We start from the raw sequence: 22,728 nt of genomic DNA, 5'->3' as shown, positions 1-22,728 counted from the left end.
CAATGATGGTGATGATGCTGATGGTAGTGATGATGAAAGTGGTGATGGTGGTGATGATGGTGGTGGTGATGGTGATGATAGTGTAATGATGGTGGTGATGATGGTGATGGTGGTGACGGTGGTGATGGTGGTGGTGGTGGTGGTGGTGAAGATGGTGGTGATGGTGGTAATCATAGTGTAATGATGATGGTGAGCTGGTGGTGATGACGACGATGATGATGGCAATGGTGATGTTGATGGTGGTGGTGGTGACGGTGACCATAGTGACAGGAGCAGTGGACATTGGCTGAGGATTACTCTGGGCCAGGCGCTGTAAGTACCTTGCCCAGGGTCACACACCCCAAAATGAGCAAAGCTGGAATGACAGCCAGGCAATTCTCAGAGCCCACCTTCGTACCCATGATCCTGTGCTCCTCTGAGTAGAGCTAGTCAAACAAGAGACACCCGAGGCGATGCTGTGGCACCTGGTCTCCCCTCACACACAATGCTGGTGGATGAGAACATCCCATGCATTCCTGGAAGGCCCGAGATTCCCAACATGAGAGAGGGTTCGTGGCTCAAACCCAAGGCCTGTTGTTGGCAGATCTAAGGAGGCAATGGCTGGGGAGGGGGCAGGCAACGGTTGGGAGCAGTGGCTTTACTCCCAGGCTGATCCGACTCAGCTCCAGGATCTACAGTGTGGCAGTTGCGTGCCACTGGGCAAGTCCTTGTCCTCCTCTGCAAAACGGAGCTGGGACTGGGTCTGAGCTAATGGGTGAGACGGGGATGAAAGGAGACAGTGAACGTCAAGGTCTTCATGCAGTGCCTGGCCCATGGTGAGCCATGAAACATGCACCATTATTCTGTTATTACTGTTCTTACTACTGACGCTGCTGTAGGACTTACTCTGCTTTCTCCTCTGTATTTTTTTGCTGGAGGAAACTCGATCCTGCTGGTGTGATAGACACCAGCTCACACTTCTGGAGAAAATTGTGATTGATGTAAGAGGCCCATGACCGAAACTCGAAAAACATGACAATCCCAGCAGGGGCTGATGAGATCCTCAGAGGCAGCCCACAGAAGGGCCACCCAGTGTGCTCCTTTAGTATTTTTAGTTTGCAATTAACATGTTTTGGAAATCACTTTAGATTCACAGAGAAGTTGCAAGCGCAGTTCAGAGAGCTCCCTCAGACCCTTCCTGCAGCTTCCCTTGACATTAACATCTTACCGGGCTACAGTGCATTTGTCAGAACGAAGAAACGAACACTGATGCAATACTATTCACTAAATCCCAGACTTTTTTTTAAGTTTTTAAATTTATTTTTTAAGAGAGAGAGAGAGAGCAGCATGCTCAGGCTTGCCAGAACAGGGGAGGGACAGAGAGAGAAGGAGAGAGATAATTCCAAGCAGACTCCGCGCTGCCAGTGCAGAGCCCAACGCAGGGCTCGAACTCACGAACCGTGGGATCATGACCTGAGACGAAACCATTGAGTCGGATGCCCAACCAACCGAGCCTAAACCCCAGACTTTTGATTCAGATTTCCCCAGTTTTTCCAGCCGTGCTGTTGCAGGGCTCAGTCCAGCCAACTATGTTGTATTTAGTCTTTCCATATTTTTCAAAAACACGAGCTGATCGATTATATCCTATTTTTTTCTGAGCACACAAATAACATATGCTGCTTTGAGAGCATTTTCCACATTCTAGAAAGGCACAAAGTTGGAAAGTTACAAAGATGACTGTGAACAGTTTGTGGACACTCAATCTTACTGCTCTTGGAGAGCACACACACACATACCTAATTTTATCACAACCACAGCCCTTAAGGGTGCACACCTATCTCCAGTTACCTTTTTCACTTAAGGATATAATGCCGACACCGTTCCACCTGAGTGCAGCGGCATTCTGCTTTCGAAAAGTCTTTCCTGACTCTGGAAGCAATACGTTGTGGAAAAAAAAAAAGCCTAAAATCTCAGAGGATTTCTCCCTTCCTCTCTCCAAAGACAACAAGAATGAAACCATAATGTAAAGTTTTGTATGTATTCCACGCATATACACATACCTACATTCAAATGCATACACATGCACACAGGCATGTGATTCCAAGAAGAGAATCACACTAAACATGTTTTCCATTTTACTTTGGGTTTTTTTAAGTTTATTTATTTATTTTGAAAGAGAGAGAGAGAGAGAAGGCATGTGCAAGTGGGGGCAGGACAGAGAGAGGGAGAGAGAGAATCCCAAGCAGGCTCCGTGCTGTCAGCACAAAGCCCTACGGGGGGAAGGGGGGGAGCTTGAGCCATGAACTGTGAGACCATGACCTGAGCCAAAACCAAGAGTTGGACACTTCACTGCCTGAGCCACCCAGGCGCCCCTGTTTTGCTTTATTTAAAAAAAAATTAACAATATGTTGTGTGCATATGCACATTCTTTTTAACAGGCAGGTCATATGTCATAATGTCAATATATACAAATGTATATACAATCATGATCTACATAATAGTTTATTTAACCAACCCCTGTTGGTAGACATTCTGGGTTTTCCAGTTTTCCCTTTTACAAACCATGCTGTGTGGGCTTTGTGGCCAGATAGCTCTTCATATTGGCTGGAATGTTTTTCCAGGATGATGTTTCTAGAAGTAGTATGTGCTGCCTTTACTAAGCTTGGCTGTGGACCCTCCCCCTTCCCAGACACCCCCACACGAGGACAACTGCAGGGTACACTCATTCCTTCGTCCCCTCCCCTTTTCTCCTTTTCCAGATACTTTCATGGTGGAAGACGCGGTAGAAGCCATTGGGTTTGGAAAATTTCAATGGAAGCTGTCGGTGCTCACGGGCTTGGCCTGGGCAAGTATTTGTGGGCGTGGTGACCTCACCTTCAGTCTCCAAGACCCCCCCGCCCCGGGATGCTCAAGTGGGTTCTAGGGGCTGTACAGAAGGACATAGTTGTCTCCACCTGAAGCCTTTGCTTGAATCAATAAAAGTTTGTGTTGCATGACCCTGGTGATCTGAAGATCTGCCCTTGGGGGTAGTTTGGGTGTGGTTGGCGATGGCCCTCAAGGTGGCTTTGAAGCTTCTGGCTAAAAAGTGGTTCTCAACCCTTTGGGGCTCGGGGTTGCTATAAGATTACGGTGTCATCTGTGGAGCTCACCCTAGGTAAACACACAAATAAAAATGTGCTTTCTGCTTCGAGAGGCTCATGGTCCCTTGTTAAAAATCCCCTAATCTTCCTCTAGCACAGCGCAGCTAGACCTTTTTTTTTTAATGTTTATTTTTGAGGGAGAGACAGAGTGCGATGGGGGAGGGACAGAGAGAGGGGGAGACACAGAAGCCAAAGAAGGCTCCAGGCTCTGAGCTGTCAGCACAGGGCCAGACGTGGGGCTCAAACCCACAAACTGTGAGTTCATGACCTGAGCCGAAGTCAGACGCTTCACCGACCGAGCCACCCAGGTGCCCCTGCAGCTAGACCCTTAACACAGCGGAAATGGATTTTTGTGAATGCTGCATGACCTATTTTTTCAAATGGATCTCTAATTTCCCCACCTCATTCCTCCCTCCTAATTTGAAAAGCCTTCCATATTATCCATCACATTCCCGTGGCTACACGGGGCTGCTTCTGAACTCTCATTTCTGTCTAGTCTCATAAAGGTACCATGGTGTGTGATCACTGGAGCTTCCTAGTATGTGTTAATTATTAGAAGGTCATACTTGTTAACGGAACTGACAATTCTGCATGAACAATGACCTATAAACCAAAGCCAAGCTAGTCTTTAACTGAGCCAACGAAAAAAGATCATGGTCTGTCTGCCTCTACGAAAAAGTTTTTATGGGATTTTAGAAGCATAATAACATTTCGCCACTTCGTTTGGGGGGGGAGGGGTGCCTCTGTTTCTTCAACACAGAAATACGCAGAGAGAATGTTACACGCCCCTTTGTCAATTCCCACACGGTAACATTCTCTTTTAACTACCGGAGTCTGCAGTGTGTTTTGGTGCGTGGTAGGGCGCTCAGCAGCCGCCAGTGGAAGAGGGGTTTTCTACGTGCTCTCCTAGGGGTCATGGACTTGGTGAGGGCGCAGCCGCCCCGCCCCCGGCGCCGGGCAGACCCGGGCTGGCCTCACCGTGATTGCTTCCTCCCTGCAGATGGCCGACGCCATGGAAATGATGATCCTGAGTATCCTGGCTCCCCAGCTGCACTGCGAGTGGAGACTCCCCAGCTGGCAGGTTGCGTTGCTGACCTCGGTAGGCACCCCCCCCACCCCCTCCTCCCACGGGTCTCCTGTGGCCTTCAGGACACCCCCTGGGGTGCTTTGTGGGGTGAAAGGCTCAGGCTGAGCAGGAAAAAAAATAAAACCCGGGTTGGAAACCACGTGATCCCAGCTTCCCTAACTCCTCTGTGCACCTCAAACATCGGTGGCAGGTTTGTGGCAAATACTGCTCCCCCCAGGAGTCCCAGGACGTGAGGTCCCAGACATTCTGCTCAGTGGCTGGGAAGCTGGAACCCACCGACCGGGGCATAAACCTTTTAAGCCCCCCGGCAAAAAGGAGATGCCGGTTCCTCCCACGACCAGGGAGATCTGAACATTGAAAGGACACAGTGCCTGACACATAGTAGGTGTTCCGTAAATGGTAGGGAGCGTTGCTCCCTGGAATGGAGGCTTGAAGGAGAGTGAGGGAAAACCCTCCGTATTTGTCAGGGGAGCTCAGCAGCAGCCCCTCTACAAGGGAGGGGAACGGCCAGGCTGGATAAGAGGATAATAATGGCACAAGAGCTAATATTTATTAAGCTCTTGCTGTGCAAAGGGCTTTACATATATTGTATGCAATCCATGCATACTATGTATTGTACTCTTTAATCCTCACAACCCTAGGAGGCAGGTACTATTGTTAGCTGAGGAAAATGAGGCACAGAGAGGTTAAGTGACTCACGAAAGGTCACACAGCCTAGCCACTGGCAAAGTACAGTAATTGCTAGCTAGGAGCACCCCCAAGAATGCTACAACTGTTCTGGAATGGCCTGAGTGCCTTCAGCAACCGGGACTGGTCCGATACCAGCAGTAAAGTTGTACAGCCTTGTGGGAGGAGTTTGTGAAACTCCTGTGTTTTGCGGTTTAGTCACCTAGACGTGTGACCTTGAGTGAGGCACTTTCCGGCTCTATTTCATCACCTGCAAAACGGAGGTGATAATGCCTGTTCTCCTGCCAACAGCCAAATTTCCTGCCAAAATGTGTACAGTGCCTACCACACGGTAGGGGATGAATAATTGAGACTTCTTTCTCACCTTCCTGATTTTCACTGATTCCCCCCTCAAGCATACCCGCAGGTCTGTGTGTTTGCAGTGGGGAGCCTTTCTCGTCTTTTGTCATTGGGTTCCGTAACAATCACCCCTTACCGAGCTCTCATTATGCGCCAGACTCCGTGCTGAGGGTTTGACACGCGTTATCTTTTTAACCTTCTCAACCCTGTGAAAGAGGTGCTCTTCTCACTCCTGGTTCACAGATACGGAAACTAAGGCTCAGAGAGGCGTGGTGACCTGCCCAAGCTCCCACAGCCCATAAGAGGCTCTGCTGGGCCAAGAGCGCTCCCTTGGGGGAGAAAAACTGGGGGAAATGTGGGGGAGGGGATGCTTAATTCTTCTGGGGCACAAGGATTGCACATCATTAAGGGAGCGGTTCACCCCAAGACAGCAGTCGTCAAACGTTTTTTGCTCTCGGTCGTTTAGAAGAGATTCTTCTAAAAACTAGGCCGGTCCCGGGACTTTTCTAGGTTTTAAAATTGACATTCGGTGTCTTTATTTTCTTTTTCTTTTTACTTCTTTTCAAAGTTATTTATTTCTCCTGAGAGACAGCACACGTTGGGGAGGGGCAGAGAGAGCGGGAGACAGAATCCCAAGCAGGCTCTGAGCTGTCGGCACAGAGCCTGACCTGGGGCTCAAACTCAGGAAGCCACGAGATCAGAACGTGAGCTGAAACCAAGAGTTGGACGCTCAACCCGACTGAGCCACCCAGGCACCCCTACTTTTTTTTTTTTTTTTTTTTTACTTTTTAAAAAACGTTTTATTTATTTAGAGAGTGAGTGCAAGTGGGGGAGGGGCAGGGAGAGACTCCCAAGCTGGCCCTGAGCTGTCAACAGAGCTCAGTCTCACAAACCATGAGATCATGACCTCAGCCAAAATCAAGAGTCAGCACTTAAAGTACTGAGCCACCCACGTGTTCCACCTGTTTTTTGATTTTTGATTTTTTTACTTTTTTTTTTGACATGAAATGTTTTTGAATTGTAGGTTGCAGATGCTATGATTTCTGGTGTATTGGAAATATAAAACTAAATAAAATTTCAAATCACTTTTTCAAATGTGTCCAATGGAATTGAAGTAGTTATCTGATACCCACCACACCATGTTTTAAAATAACATGAATAAGGCCTTCAGAAGCATTTGGAGGGGCGCCTGGGTGGCTCAGTCGGTTGAGCGTCCGACTTCGGCTCAGGTCGTGATCTCTGGTCCATGGGTTCGAGCCCTGCGTTGGGCTCTGTGCTGACAGCTCAGAGCCTGGAGCCTGCTTCAGATTCTGTGTCTCCCTCTCTCTCTGCCCCTCTCCCTCTCGTGCTCTGTCTCTCTCTCTCTCAAGAATAAATAAATGTTAAAAAAAAGAAGTATTTGGAGATTCTGCATTGCCTTGTTTGCTTCTCGAGCTGGCATTTCCCTTCCATTTCTCCCTGTTTTCTCGTAGCCGTGTTTTGCTTTGCTCGAAAGCGTATCATTTATCACCTGTCAGAATTTTCTGGGACAAAATCTATAAATTTTAAATTATTGTTTTTAATTTTTCTGAGCTCATAAGGTTCTAAGTATTGACATTTTTCTCCTGCACTGAGTTATCGTGATAATTTTTAGTAACGTGCAACAGATCAAAACAAGAAGGAATTAATGCTGATAAATATTATTAAACGCAAGTGGGTTTTTTTCTCCGGAATGTACCTCTTAATGAGGGGTACGCAGTATCTCCCCAATTATGTCACGTATTCTTGGGTGATTACTTTCTGCTAAAATGAGACAGGGCTTGGCAACAGTTTCGTTCCCGTTTTCCACTTTTACTGAATGGATGCAAATATGAAGAGCTTTGTTTGCATATAAAAATTGAGGGGGGGGGCGGCTGAAGGCCTTGTGGAATAATCCATAAACTAATGCCACCTGGTTTTTTCAACAACTTCCGAGCTACATGCTGACGAGCACACAGCAATCGCTCGTCAAAGATTATTTTTAGTGATCTAATTTGCTGACAGCTTGATTAGGCTCTCTTTCAATTTGGTTAAAAATAATAAAAAGGAATTGGAAACTGAATGACTTGCAAGAGCATTTGTAACTGTGTCATCGGTGTCCCTTTTGAGGTGTCCCCGGGGGGTTTAACCTCAGAGCCCTGCGCTGTGAGGGGAACCGCAGAGGCTGGGGCAGCGAGAAGCGGGAAGGGGGGTGCTTGAGAAACGGAGGTGAGGCAGGGAACAGGCGAGCGCCCTAGCCTGTTCTCAGGAAAGAGTGTGTATGGAAGCTGAGGACCTGGAAGATATTTTCTTTAAAGTAGCCATGGCAGGGGGCGGGGCGCCTGGGTGGCTCAGTCAGTTGAGCATCCTGCTGTGGCTCACGTCATGATCTTGTGGTTTGTGAGTTCGAGCCCCCCATCGGGCTCTGTGCTGACAGCTCGGAGCCCGGAGCCTGCTTCGGATCCTGTGCCTCCCTCTCTCCCTGCCCCTCCCCTGCTCATTCTCTGTCTCTCTCTCTCTCTCTCTCTCTCAAAAATAAATAAATATTTTAGAAAATTAAAAAAATAAATAAATAAAGTAGCCACGGCAGGGCGCCTGGGTGGCTCAGTCGGTTGAGCATCTGACTCTAGGTTTCAGCTCAGGTCACCATCTCACGGTCCGTGGGTTCGAGCCCCACGTTTGGCTCTCCACTGGCAGCTCAGAGTCAGCTTGGGATATTCTCTCTCTCTCTCTGTCTCTCTGCCCCTCCCCTGCTTGCATTGTCTCTGTCTCTCTCCAAATAAAGAAATAAAACTTAAAAAAAATTTTTTTTTAAGTAAAAGTAGCCGTGTCCGCTCCTCCCTTGGAGTGCCTGCCTCTGCGTAGCCCCTGTTTGCAGCCCGCTGCCCGAGGACATGCCTGAAGGAGTGGCTTTTGGGTCAGACAGCACTGAACAGTGCCCTCACCCCTTTGGGCCTCAGTTACCTTGTCTGCAAAATGGGGAAGATATCGGCACCCACCTCGTAGGCTGCCGCGAACATTAGGTAAGACGTCAGTATAAAGAGGTTAGTGTGCTGTCCCACTCTTGGTGGGGACGAGGCATGAGAGTTTAGGGTTTAGGACCTGGCTCTCCCCTCTCCTCCCTGGGATACTGAGCAGGTTTCTTAACCCTCCGAGTCTCAGGCTCCCCGTCTATAAAATGGGCACGATCATTCAAACCTCATCAGCTCTGTTCAACAATAAACAATGTAACAATGACTTTGCCCGGCACACCAGTGAGCACTTGGTGAAGGTTCCTCTTGCGAATAGCCTACAGATCTCATTCCAACCTCCTGTCTTCTGTTTTTCATATCCTCCAAACCCTTGATATTTTCTTTTTTCTTAACTTTTTAAAATGTATTTATTTTGAGAGAGAGAGAGAGAGAGAGAGAGAGAGAGAGAGAGAGAGAGAGCCAGTGGGGGGGGGAGGGGCGGGTGGGGAGAGAGAGAGAGAGAGGAGGACACAGGATCCCAAGCAGGCTCTGTGCTGACAGCAGAGATCCTGACGTGGGGCTCAAACTCACAAACCGGGAGATCATGACCTGAGCTGAAGTCAGATGCTTAACCGACTGAGCCACCCAGGTGCCCCTACCTTTGATATTTTCTCAGCAACGGGGTGACACATTTCTTTGATGCGGTGAGAAGTTGGTACGATGCTAGCTAGCTCTACAGCTATACTGCCTGATTCCAGCCTGTCCCGTCTACACATGGGTGACCCTGGCCAAGGGACCTGCCCTCTCTGAGTCTCGGTTTTCTCCTCTGTACAATGGGGCTCATGGTATCATCCACCCCACAGGATTGTTGTCAGGCTTAAAGGGTCACATGAGCGCGTAGAATACCGTTCGCACCTTAACAGGCTCTCAGCCGATGTTGGCTCATTAGTATTACTGGGATGTGATGTCACAGGTTCAATCCGTTGTTCCCTTTCTCTGTGATGCTCCGTGTCGGTGTTTAACAGAAGCTGTCTTTCCATCCACAGGTAGTCTTTGTGGGCATGATGTCCAGTTCCACCCTCTGGGGAAACATCTCAGACCAGTACGGCCGGAAAACAGTAAGGCGACCTCTGCTAAGCGCATGTCCTCCGGGTTAATCTCCATGGTGACGCTGACAGGTGTCAAGCCAGCGCTCTGCTTAGCGTTTGGGAGGCCCGATTAGCTCTGTTGAAATGCAATGAGAAGACATGGCTCTGAGGCCATTGAAATCCCACATTCCTAGTGGGGCCCGAGCGTGCACGTTTCAGAACGCAGAAGATGCTTTGGGTGCCCTCTCCGGTCCCCTTGGCACCCCCCCCCCCCATTCCCTTACACCAGGCTGGGGGCAGGCAAGGGCTGGTAGATGAAGACCTCAACTTTCTTGCCCTCAAGTGACTCATCTGTCAATCCCAGCAGGACTGAGCTCTGGGGCCCACCGTGGGAACCTGCTCATGAAGGTACCCTGAATTGTCTGCCTGCCCCACCCCTCCCGGGATCACCACCCAAATAAACTAGAATTCTTGTGTCAGGGTCTGCTGCTGGGGAGGCCCAGCCTAAGGCACGACATGAAATGGATTTGCAAGCAAGAAGCAAGAAGGGAACTTACAGGTCTGGCATTGCCATGAGCTCTTAACTGTCTTATTTGTCACTTCGTGGTCCCCTTTGTATTTTACGCTGCTCGTGTTTTGCGGGGCTTCGCTTGGGTTCTTTGATACCTTCAGTGTGTGCATGCGAACTTAGGCCTGATGGGAGAAAAGATCTGTGTAGATCCAGGCAGGCTTTACTTGGTTAAGTGCCTTGCTCGGGAAAAGCCGCCCCTGCTGTTGTGCAATCCTGGGTGATCGCACCCCCTGACTGCTTTATCGTCCTCTTCAACCTGCAGGTTCCTCAGAGGCAGGGTGGTATAGTGGTTACGTGCTTGGGCTCTGGAATCAGGTGGACCTGGGTTTAGTCCCTGGGTTTAGTCCCCTGCCACTCCTGGCTGTGTGACCTCAGGCAAGCGATTGACCTCTCTGAGCATCGATCTCCTCAAACATGTAAAGAAAAAATAACAGCGTCTACATTGGAGGGTTAATTGAGATCCTGAGTATGAGTGGCTTTGTAGAACGCCAGGCACATCAGCGACACAGGACACATGTCAGCTGGCATCGCAGTGATAGCATCTCTGACAAATTCCCAGGTGATGCTGTTGCCACGGCTTATCTGGGGCCCGTACTCTGAGAACTATTGGCTTAGACTAGTTTAGACTCTCTAAACCAGCTTAGAATTCTGTTAGGAAGGAAGAAGGGAGATGTGGATGCCGAGTAGGTAATAGGCAGGGCCCACTGTAACCCGCATGCCATGAGCTGCAAAGAAAACTGCTTGTATGGCAGGCCCTATACCAACCATGATACGTGCTTGGTGCTATTATTGTTCTGATTTTACAGAAGGGGAAACCGAGGCACGGAGCATGGGCAGTTTGCCCAAGGCCACTTAGTTTGTGTGTCACAGGGCCGGGTCTTACTCTTCCTGAGTCTAGACTCTTCCCTTAACTGTGATGCCAGCGGCTTGAATGTGTAGGTGCTCAATCAATAAATGTTGCCTCGATGAGTGAGTGAATGAATGAATGAATGAATGAGTGGGTGAACAGTGCAGTCCGGCTGCAGCCCCTCCCACTGTGGCCGGGCCGGAAACATGTGGGCCAGCAGGCACCTGGGAGATGTTGACTAATAAAACCACCAAGAAGTGGCTGGGGCAGGACCAGAGGCAGCCAGGCTGGTACACCAACAGTGGCCATTGTAGCTCGGGGACTCTTGGTTGGTTTTAGAGACCGGGGAGGTCAGTGGGGATGACCTCTCCAGCCTCCGAAAGAGGACAGAAGCTGGATTACTCTGGTCTCCAGGAAGTGGCTCCCTAAACTCTGCCCCATACACACCCTCCCACCCGCTTCCTTTTTCTGGAGGGTGTAAGTCATTGCTTTAAGGATTTTCTGGCTGGAAGATAGAACAGACCAGAGCTGGGGTGGGGGTGGGGGCGGAGGAAGGGAAAGATGGAGGGAAGGAGGAAGGAAGGGAGGGAGGACGGACAGAAGGAGCACCCCTTAAAATAAAACAGAGCCATTTCTTGGGCAGAATTGCAGCAGTTAAAGGAGTTGTAAATGTGTGGCTGAGGCTGCACCTAACATTGGCCCTCGCACTTTTCAAATAATCGAAGGAAAAAGCTCTTCTAAAGTCTTCACGTGGCTTCTTCCTGCGCAGACTGGGCACGGGGTGGACGACCTGTCCCACTGTCTCTGGCTAAAGAACAGTTTTTATTTACTTGCCCCCGAGGCCAACAGGCATATGCACAAAAAATGCAGGAACCCATAACAAGGAACTTTCCTCTGCCCCAAATTCTATTACTCAGTTGCTGAATCACGAAGCCATGAGGGGTACAAGGGGAAAGAAGTGAAAATACCTGAATCTGGGGCCTGGGTCTGCCCCCGGGGTGACTCAAGTTATCCCGCCCTTCTTGGGGCCTCAGTTTCTTTATGTCAGAGGAGATTGGATTCAATAATAACTGATAGTGATAGCTACCATTTACAGAATTCCCCAAACTGAAGGGCAAATGGGTTTGTCGTCCCTTGTGTCTGTTCTAATCGCTCAGTAGGGGATGCCAGACGCATGGATTTGAGGAGTCAGAAGGCTCAGTGGGACGGTGCTGTGATCGATTAGTGATGTCTGCCAGGGGCACAGGACAGGAGGATGGATCAGTGAGTGCAGTATACCCCTTGAGGGAGGTGGCTGTGCCTGCTTTGCTCACTGGGGTGGGCTGGCATTTGGCAGGGCCTTATAGCAACCACTCCTCGTCAATACTTCGCGAGTGGCTGAACAGGATGGATGAAAATCAAATCTCCTTGTTGCCACTTTCTGCTTCTCTCTCATCCTCTCCAGACCAGCAAGTGACTTTACTGATGAGTGTTCTTTCTTTATGGAAAGTCCACAAAGGTCATTAGCTTGTGATCCCCGGGAAGAGGGTGTTCACTCTGTCATTAATGTCAGTCGTGCCTACGGTGTTCCCAGGAGGTAGCCCTATAGGACGTAGATGTCTTCATTTTTCTGATTGGTCTCAGAGGAGAAAACTATGGCTTATATTTTAAAGAGATTTGTAGGGACACCTGGGTGGCTCAGTTGGTTAAGCATTGGACTTCGGCTCAGGTCACGACCTCACAGTTTGTGAGTTCGAGCCCCACATCGGGCTCTGTGCTGACAGCTCGGAGCCTGGAGCCTGCTTCGGATTCTGTGTCTCCCTCTCTCTCTGCCCCTCCCCTGCTCATGCTTGCTCTGACGCTCTCTCTCTCTCTCAAAAATAAACATTAAAGAAAAGAAAATTTAAAAAAAATTTTTTTTTTTAATTTTAAAAGATTCACAGGTGGGTTTTCAGTAATGCCATTTACTGAATCTTGTGAGTCCTGAACACATTTTGGCAACTTCTAGAACAGTAGTTCTCAACGGGGGAGGGGGTGGGCAGGTTTTGTCTCCCCCTTCCTCCCAGGGGACCCTCAGCAAGGTCTGGAGACGTTTGTAGCTATCACAAGTCAGGGGAGGGGTGCTCCTGGCATCTAGTGAGTAGAGGTCAGAGATCCTGCTCGATACCCCAAAGTGCACAGGACAGTCCACACCATGACGAATTGCCAAGTCCAGAATGGGAAGGGTGCCAGGGCTGAGAAACCAGGCGCCCAGAGAGAATGCACGTGTCGTGAAGAATTCATTCTTCACCGACTTACTGCATAGCCTGGGACTGCTCCGCCCTAATTTCCTGTTTACCTCCAGTGCTCACTGGGACACGTGAAATGCTAAGGTGACATCCCTGTGAGAGCACGGGCTCTGAGATCTGACTGCTAAGATTCCAATCCCGGCCGGCTCCTCCGCAGACAGGCTGCTGCGTGACCCTGAGCAAGTGACTCAGCCTCCCCGTGCCTCAGTTTCCTCCTCTCTTCATGGGATAAAAATAGCCTCTCTTCCCCAGGGGTGTTCTAGGAGTAAATGGGCCCTTGCACCGAGAGCTCTTGGCACAGAGGAAGCAACTCGTAAACGTCCGGCAGAGTTCCCATCATTTGCCAAGTTCAGGGTGCCGATAAATGGCAGTGCCGGTGTTAAAAATGCAGGTGTGTCTGGCTCCAGAGTCCACATCCTTGGCTGCTGGGAGACATAACTGAGTCATCCCCCGGGATTCAGTTGACCAGTTGGACACTCATCCGTTCCAGAGAGATGAAGCTTGGGTAGAGTGGTCCACGCAAAGCTGGCACGACCGGAGAGGAGAGAAAGCGCCCCCAGACTGCAGGGCCTCCTCCTCCCTGCATGGAATTCTGGCCCAACCGCAGGGAGGACGGATCAGGTTCTAATTATAAAGCCTCTGTAGAACTCCTCCAGAAACCGAGGGTGAGCCGGGCAGCTGGCGAGCTTTAGCAAGCGCCAAGAATCTCCTCCTAGCTCCTTGATCTGCCTCCGCCCAGCTGGGAGGCTTCTGGGAGGGCGTCTGCTCCATGACTTTGCAGGGGAATCACATAAGGGGTTCGGACTCAGTGGGCCACTTTGATTCCTACAGAAGTTTCTACACCCTGCGGGCCTGTGGCAGCCGCAGAAAGGAAGGGCAGCTGCAGGCGTGTGGCCTCGCGGGGATGAAGATACACACCCAGGTTCCTGGTCCCGTGCTTCACCCCCTCTGTCAAGCGAGGGAGGCGTAGGCAGGCTTTTTCACTTCTCGGAGCCTCAGTTTCCCCATTTTCCCCTTCCGTAAAATAGGGTTGACAAGAGGAGGAGTTCAGAGGATTGCGGGGAGGGTTATGTAAGAAATGTATGTAATGCGCTTAGAATGGTGTCTACTAACACATGGTTAGCCCGTGATCCCTGGTAACTATTATCGGCTGTGACTCAAAGAAAACACGGTTTAGAATATGATCAGGTCACTCTCTGGTTCAAAGTCTACAGATCCAGCCTGGGTGGCTCAGTCGCTTGAGCATCTGACTCTTGATTTCGGCTCAGGTCATGATTCCGGGGACGTGGGATCGAGCCCCGTGTCGGGCAGGCTCCACACTCAGAGTGGAGCCCACTTAGGACTCTCTCTCTCTCTCTCTCTCTCTCTCTCTCTCTCTCCCTCTCTCCCTCTCTCCCTCTCTCTCCCCCCTCCCCCGCTGGCGCTCACTCTCTCTCTCTCTCAACTAAAATGAAAAAAAAAAAATTCAAAGGCTGTAGGTCCATGCCCTCTATGTCATTTATAGGTAAAGGGGGGAAGGAGGGTGACAGGCAGGCAACAGGCCTCTCATCCCCATATTTTGAGGACCCCCAGGCCCCTTTGCCCCGTGACTGTTTTCCCCGTCCCTGTACATGACTGGAGAACACCACCGGGGGCCGAGTAGACGGTCTTCCGAGGCTGAGCAGTGCTCATGACAATGACATCAGCATGCTCCTTTTGGCGGTTGCAGACCCAGAACCCGAGTGGCAGTAAGACCCTAAGCCTTGGAGCAACAGCTTGAAGCCTTTGCAGGCTGCAGGTTGTAAACCCGTGAGCCATGAACCGAGTATGGCCTACCCAGATGTTTCATTTAACCCGTACGATAGGGGACAGGATTTGGAATCGGTTGCCTCTGTTTCAAAAATGTATTTTGCATAAAAATAAGGAGTTGTTTTTGTTTGTTTGTTTGCTTTTTGGTTTTGGTGGGTTTTTTTTTTTTTTTTTGATAATTGGGCGATCTGGCAGCCCAGGGTCCACGTTTCGTGATGGCAACTTTGGGCTAGAGCTGAGCAGAGGCTGACAAGACAGGTCAAGGTCTCTTGCGTTCACTCGGACCCACCTGTCCTTGCTGCATGATACTGTCACATATGTTCTTGGTCAGAGGCGATGGGAACCGCCAAAGGCCCAGGAGGAGGGGAGGGGCTCATTGAAAGTACATCCTGGCATTCGGGGTTGGAAACCCTGACTCCAGTTTTGACTCTGCTGACCTTGGACAAATCGCTAGACTACTTTGACCCTCCCTGCGCTGGTTTGTAAAGTGGGAGTGGAAACAGCAGCCTCTTTCCACCAGCCGCCCGCGAGGACCCGGTGTTAACGACGTGACAATGAATTGCAAAATGCAAATCCAAGTTCTGTGAAGTCAGAGACTCTGACTGCCACATCCCCTGTAGCCTGGGACAAAGGCCCATGTTTAGCAAACAGCAAGCACTCAATATATGCATGGCAAAGGGATGAATGAATGAATAACAGTATCTTGACTGCCAGGCACTCAAGTGCTCCATATATGCATATTGAAGAAATGAATGAATGATGCATAACAGTACCTTTAGTTCTGGGCACACAGCAGGTGCCCATTACATGTATATTGAATGAATGAATGAATGGATGAATGGTATATAGCATTATCTCTAGTGTCTGGCATACAGCAGGCGCTTGATATACGCTTATTGTTGAATGAATAATTGAATGAGCCAGCTAACGGATGCATAATGTCTATACTTCTATCTGTAGAGCTTGGCATACAAGGGATGCTCAGTAAGTGAGTATGGAAGGAAGAGAAGGAGAGAGAAGAGGGAGACGAAGGAGCCAACGATCCGAAAGGCGGGACAGATGTTAGGCAGAATGACAAGTGAGGTTAACGAAAAGCTCAAAGGCCCGGAGACGTTTCTGCAGAGTCCCGAGCAGTGCTCATGCCTTTGCAGTAGCCCTGACGGTATTCACGAAGGGTTGCTGAGCCCTCATTTCCTGGCCAGCTGGAAAGCCCTGGCGTCAGCGGGCCAGTGCAGAGCCAGCTGCGAGTGTGCTGTGACCCCACAGGACAGGTCAGCATGCAGGTCTTTGCTGCCTAGCATGGGGTCCCCAGGTGGTCCCTAGAGGAAGGCTTAGCTTGCAGGTGCCAGCCTGGGTGCCCTTTTCTCTTACCCTCTCCTCTTCTCCTGCTGTTTTCATTCTTTCCTTTCATTTTCTCTGTTGCTAATGATACCCTGTTTCTGATTCAAGACGCCTTGGGTTCCAAGGAAGCAAACCCCTCTTAAATTAGCTTAAGCCAAAAGAAAGGAAGTAAGCATATGTGTGGCAGGTACCGATTTCATAGTCATGGGTTTTAGGGGAGCAGAAATGGGGCTTTATTATTGTTGCAATAGATCCAGAGCTCCCTAGGCTTTCCTAATTCCTATCCCACCTGTTTTGGTATGCACTTAATAGCGTTCTTTATTAGCAACTTTGTTTAAAAAAAAAAAACACCTCAAATGCATGTTTTTGGAAAAGGAAACTTTATGGAGAGTCTTAAATAGGAAGTTTAAGTAGGCGTAAATAGGAAATATCTGCAAACATGATTACAGTGAAGGGGCGCCTGGGTGGCTCAGTCCGTGAAGCCTCGGACTTCGGCTCAGGTCATGATCTCATAGTTCGGGAGTTCGAGCCCCGTGTTGGGCTCTGTGCTGACAGCTTGAAGCCTGCTTCAGATTCTGTCTCCCTCTCTCTCTCTGCCCCTCCCCTGCTCGCGCTGTGTCTCTCTTTGTGTCTCAAAAATAAATAAACATTAAAAAAATTAAAAATAAATGAATAAATAAGTAAGTAAATAATACAATACAATGAAAAAAAAATCCAATGTTACGAAATTCTAATCAGTTCTGGTAGCCCCCCGCCCCAGTCTGTTAAAAAGAGATTGGCAGGTGTTTAAAAAGGTGTTAAAGACAGACTAGCATAGACTTTCTCTTGGACATAATCAGAAGAATAGCGATGGAAACAAAAAGAAATCGCTTTCTTGCAAGGTAATGCAGGTTATTTAAAATACTCACCCACCACTGAAAATCATTTTCCGAGAGACTGGAAATCACCTGGCAGACCTCCAGATTTCTCCTTTTCATCAGTTTTAATTTTTTTTTTTAAGTTTATTTATTTAAGTAATCTCTACACCCAGCGCAGGGCTCGAACTCACAACCCCAAGATCAAGAGTCTCATGCCCTTCCGACTGAGCCAGCCAGGCACCCCTGTCCATTTTAATTTTAAAGCTACAACCACTGTGCTTCACGCTTTCCCCCAGGGGGGACAGGAGAGTGAACTCAAACCTGGGTCTGGGAGAAGTGCTACAGAAAGAGACCTGCCGGGACCCCATGTTGCGGGTCTGAAATCCACGTAAAATTCGCATTCGACTCCACAACGCCCTCGGCGTTGGTGTGATATAAAAATCCTATTTTAGGGGCACCTGGGTGGCTCAGTCGGTTAAGCGCCTTTGGCTCAGGTCACGATCTCACGTCCTTGAGTTCGAGCCCCACGTGGGGCTCGGCACTGACAGTGTGGAACCTGCTTGGGATTCTCTCTCCCCCTCTCTGTGCCCCTCCCTCGCTTTCTCTCTTCCTCTCTCTCTCTCTCTCTCTCTTTCTCTCAAAAATAAATAAATAAATATTTTTAAAAAATTAAAATCCCATTTTAAGTTGAATTCATCCTTAATTTTTTCCTCAGTCTCTAAGAGTAACATTCCCAGCAGAGGCACTGTTTGTCTTACAGCATTATGTGCCTAGGTGGTTCTCAACCCCATCAAATACAATGTCCCCTTTACTCAGAAAGTGTTATAGGGGCACCTGGGTGGCTCAGTTGGTTCTGAGGCTGTTCATGAGTTCTAGCCTCACACTGGGATTGCTGCTGTCGGTGCAGATCCTGCTTCAGAACCTCTGTCCCCCTCTCTCTGTGCCCCTCCCCCCCTCTCAAAAATAAACATTTAAGAAACTTGTAATAAAAAAAGAAAATGTTATAAAAACTTTTAATAATGCCCCTTAATTATCCAGAAATAATTTCAGAAATAAAATAGCCACTCACGTAATCTTGAAAAAGAAATCGTGTATAAAAATATTAAAAGATGAAAGAAATCAGGGATAATTCCCCAGCTGCGACAGGAGAGAGAATTTGTTTCAAGGCAGCAAGTAATTAAATCGGATTTATTGTCACAATGGAAAGGTGCACGTACGACTGCCTAGGTAATAAAAGGAAGTGGTTAACATTTGTCCCTGGTTATAAATAAGCTTGTGTGTAATTGAATTTTGTTGCTGCTTTTCTCTTTATATTTGACATTTTGAAATAGGTTTAGATGGGTCTATTCATAGATACACATAGAAACCCAGTGAATGCAGACGGATACTGGAGTGTTCTCTCAGTGACTCAAATACCATATGGAGCGTTGCCACGGACAACTCGGCTTTCTGAAATGATGAACAATTGTGTAAAGTTCCAGATACAGCCACGTACCGACTTCCTTTGATTTACCTAGAAGCCTCATTCCTGCAAAATTAAGTGTGTGTGCAAACTCTGTCCCTCCCGCCCCCCATCTTATTTATGTATAAAATACAGTGACGGTCAAGGTGCGGATAATGGTAGTTTTCACCTGCGTGACGGTCAGGTCGAAAGTTCAGCTTGGGACGGTGCAGGATACAGGACCGGAGGCATGGAGTCTCAGGCACACGGGGGACATCTAACGTCTCAGGGCCGTGTACTTCAAATGCTGATCATTGAGACAACCAAGAATGCCCCACAGTTTCCCCACACATGCCCCCGCCCCCCAGGGGTTGGCCCCATCGCACAGAGAACACCTTGGATCTCCCCAGTTGTGTGGGTTACCCTTTAGCATGACGTCATTGATGGCTTTTAACATGCTCGGGGCCGCGTGACCTGGAGGTACGGAGCAGCCCTGTGACTTGGTGTCTTTCTTCCCCACAGGGGCTGAAGATCAGCGTGCTCTGGACCCTCTACTACGGCGTCCTCAGTGCTTTCGCCCCCGTGTACAGCTGGATCCTGGTGCTCCGGGGCCTGGTGGGCTTCGGGATCGGAGGGGTCCCCCAGTCGTAAGTAAATACCCAGCTCTGGCCAGCCAGCCAGGCAGCCAGTCAACTACGTTCATGGCCTCAGAGGGGTGCAGAGATGGCCCAATAGGGCTTCTGGTGTCAAGGAGGCGTGACGTAGCCAGAGAATTACCATTATTAGTATGGTGATGATTGACAATATAAAAGCAACACACGAGGGGCGCCTGGCTGGCTCAGTTGCTGGGCCGCGAGACTCTTGATCTCGGGGATGTAAGTTTGAGCCGCGTACTGGGTGTAGCGAGTACTTCAAAATAAGATTAAAAAAAAAACGAAGAAGAACACGGCAGCGGGAAAGTCGTAAAAGTGAAATAATAGTAAAAACCAGAGATCTAGCATTGCTTGGGCATTTCTCTTGGACGCATCACAACAGCCCCGGGAGAGGTATGCTATCAAGTGATTGCAGGCTCCGTTTTTATAGTTGAAACCAAGACTCAGGGGGTGAAATCATTTGCCCAAGTCATGTGGCGCGTGGTGGAGCTAAAAACCCAAGTCTGTCTGCCTACACCGCCCGCGCTCTTAACCATCACGCGTGAGGCCCCCTTCCGCGCTTCCAACCGAAGCACGAGGTGGGGAGCTGGGCCTAACCGTGTGTGAATTGAGTGTTGTTTGGTTGGTGCTGTGGTTAAGGTACTGAGAGTAGTCACAGTTGTAGGGAAAAGTCCCTCTCCCCTGGGAGATTGGCAGACGATGGCCTGTGGGCTACATCTGACCTGCTGACTGCTTTTATAAATAAAGTTTTATTGGTACACAGCCACACCCATCATTTGCATATCACCTGTGCCCATTTTCCCATACAGCAACAAAGTTGAGTTATCTCCGCAGAGACAATATTTACTGTCTGACCCTTTATAGACAACGTACGTTGACCCCAACCTACACGATGATAATGGCCAAAATTTACTGTTCACTAAGTGGCAGGTGCTATTCTAAACGGTTTACCATATTATGTCATTTAATTCCGTCAAATCTCTTGGGTAAATTCTATTATTTTTTGGTTTTTTTATTTATTTTGAGAGAGAGAGCTCAAGCGTGCATGCACACACACTAGTAGGGAAGGGGCAGAGAGAGAGGGAGAGAGAATCTTTGGGTTTTTAAATTTTTTAAATGTTTTATCTATTTTTGAGAGAGAGAGACAGAGCACGAGTGGGGGAGGGACAAAGAGAGAGAAAGGGAGACACAGAATCAGAAGCAGGCTCCAGGCTCCGAGCTGTCAGCACAGAGCCCGATGCGGGGTTCGAACTCACGGACCGTGAGATCATGACCTGAGCCGAAGTCAGACCCAACCAACTGAGCCACCCAGGCTCCCCGGGAGAGAATCTTAAGCAGCGCAGAGCCTGACGCGGGGCTCAGTCCCACAAACCATGAAATCATGACCTGAGCCGACATCAAGCGTGAGTGGCTCAACCGACTGAGCTGCCCAGGCACCCTGGTGAATTGTATTATTCATCCCATTTTACAGATTTTTACAGATTTTACTGAACCAAAGAGAGGTAGAGTGATTTACCCCAGGTGCCACAGGCAGGAAGAGGCAGAGCCAGAGTCTGAACTCAGTTCCTCTAACTCCAGAGCCTGGGCTCTAACCATTGCATTGTACTGCCTTTCGATTAAGGATGCAACCATAAAAGACTCTTAAATACAGAGAACAAACTGAGGGTTGCTGGAGGGATGGTGGGGAGGGGGATGCGTTAAACGGGTGATGGGCATTAAGGAGGGCACTTTTTGGGTTGAGCACTGGGTGTCGTATGTAAGTGATGAATCATTGGGTTCTACTTGTGAAACCAAGGCTACGCTGTATGTTAACTAACTTGAATTTAAATTAAAAAAAAAATTATTTTTTTGAAAGACCCAGAGGCAGATTGGGGAAGATACAGGATATTTCATAGGAAGGGATCTGAAGGAAAAGAGGAAGCCATACCTGAGTCTGAGGAAGGCTAATTCCTTGGAAGGCCCATTCTGGTTAGCAAGTTGGGGTGAGATATGTAAGAATTGAAAGCTGTGGTTGGACAGGTAGACCAGGGCAAGTTTGCTAAAAGTCTTGAATGCCAGGCCAAAGGGCTTGTCTACAGGCAGTGGGGAGCCACTGAGAGTTCTTGAGCGGGGGGGGGGGGGGGGGGTGGCACTTTGGAAATGTTAATCTGGCAATGGTGAGTAGGATGGGTTGGAGGTAAAGAATGATAATTCCTGTTGCAATAACTTAGGGAAATTTCACACAGGACCAGTTCATTCCATTCATTCGACCAATATTTCTTGAGCACCTACTATGGCACCGGCCTGTACTAGATGCTGGGGATACAGCAGTGAGCGAGACAGACACGGTCCCTGTTACAAGTGGGGATCCCGGGGAACAGAATGTGAGATGGAGAGTAGTGTGCACGTGGTTACTGAGACCGGCACCTGCAGGGGAGTGAGAAAACCGTGAGTGAGCAGAGGGAGGAGTTGAGTACAGCTGATCCTGCAGGAGTTCCAGAGCCAGGGTGGCTCCTTAGAGTTGTCCCAGATTGAGGCTTGGGGGCTGGACCTCTGCCCCCTCATATCAGCTACGTTGGACGTGGGCTGCTCTCAAGGAGGGAGCACAATCTTGGGCAAGGCAGCTACTTTGGGCTAAGGCAATTCCTGCAAGGGACTCAATTCTGAGCTCTTAGCAGGTAACATTTCTGGTCATTCCAGGGGATTGTGTGTGGCAGTCCCAAAGGGGGAGCCTAGGTGGTCACATCACAGCACCCACGACAGTCCACCCCTTGCACCTGTTAGATCCACTTGCTGCATATAATTTCACCCCATCTGGGAACAGTTTCTCCAGGATTCTGGTTGGTCTTTGCCCTGAAAAGACCATGTCCCATGGCTGGTGGGACAACCTACAGTCATCTGCTATCGCTGCTGGCCTCACAGCTCCAACTGAGGCCGAGTGTCTCCCTCTCCCGCTACACGTTGCAGGTTCCCCTCGCCTTGGGCCAGCACTTCTGCCGATCGAGATGGTTTCCCTGGCAGAGTGGTCCAGACCCTATGCCTGAGTCACCATGCCCGACCCAGGCCGTAGCTGCTGCCTGTCCATTTAATATCAAAATCAGGCAGGGGATTACCAAGAGATGTCCCCTGTATCGCCTGGGTGCCCCATCAGATAACAGTAGCCGTACCACCTCCCGATGCCCCATTGCTCAGGCAGAATGCTGACTCTCTTTCTTGACACAAGGAATCCAAAGTTACTAGGTGGCAGGCATTGCTTGAAGTCTGACGGGGTTCTTGTGGTGTCCCCCAGCGGGTGAAGCATGCCCTCTCTGGGAACCAGGACCTCTAAACCCACAGGTAGGGGAAGTACAAATTCCTCCTCCAACCCTTTGAGTTCAGAACGATGTATCCTTTCTGCATAGCACCATGCGATGGGCATTGATTTAAGGTTGTGTTGTGTCTTGGAAGACAGTAACCTATCCTCACCGGGCATCATCTCCAAGCCGATGCCTCCGTGGCACCTTCAAGAGGCTCTTCCATCCCTCTTTCAGGCCAGCACCTTCAAGGTGGCACAAGATATGACAGGACCCGTGGATTCCACGGTCACGTACCTGCTGCTACATCTTCTTTGATATGTATCAGCTTCCTAGGTCTCAAGCACTATTACGTGGGATTCTGTGTCAATGAGTCAAATACCCCGAGAGCCCTCAGATAATGGTGCTGGCAGGAGAGGCAAG

The 22,728-nt window shown here is 49.3% G+C and overlaps 1 protein-coding gene across 1 annotated transcript in view; it reads left to right on the top strand.

Moving 5' to 3' along the window:
- The window catches only part of SVOP (SV2 related protein), a 78,642-nt gene that overhangs the window by 21,746 nt on the left and 34,168 nt on the right, over window positions 1-22,728 (top strand). The window contains exons 3-6 of the mRNA XM_025933597.2: window positions 2,739-2,824; window positions 4,120-4,218; window positions 9,227-9,298; window positions 18,903-19,027. Coding sequence (XP_025789382.2) covers window positions 2,739-2,824; window positions 4,120-4,218; window positions 9,227-9,298; window positions 18,903-19,027 — 382 coding nt within the window. The remainder of the gene's footprint in view (window positions 1-2,738; window positions 2,825-4,119; window positions 4,219-9,226; window positions 9,299-18,902; window positions 19,028-22,728) is intronic.

Source organism: Puma concolor, chromosome D3 (assembly GCF_028749965.1).
Source record: "Puma concolor isolate L17-30 chromosome D3, mPumCon1.1.hap2, whole genome shotgun sequence".
Classification (NCBI taxonomy): Eukaryota; Metazoa; Chordata; class Mammalia; order Carnivora; family Felidae; genus Puma; species Puma concolor.
Note: the sequence above shows the minus strand (reverse complement) of the source record. Positions and strands in the feature narration are given on the sequence as shown.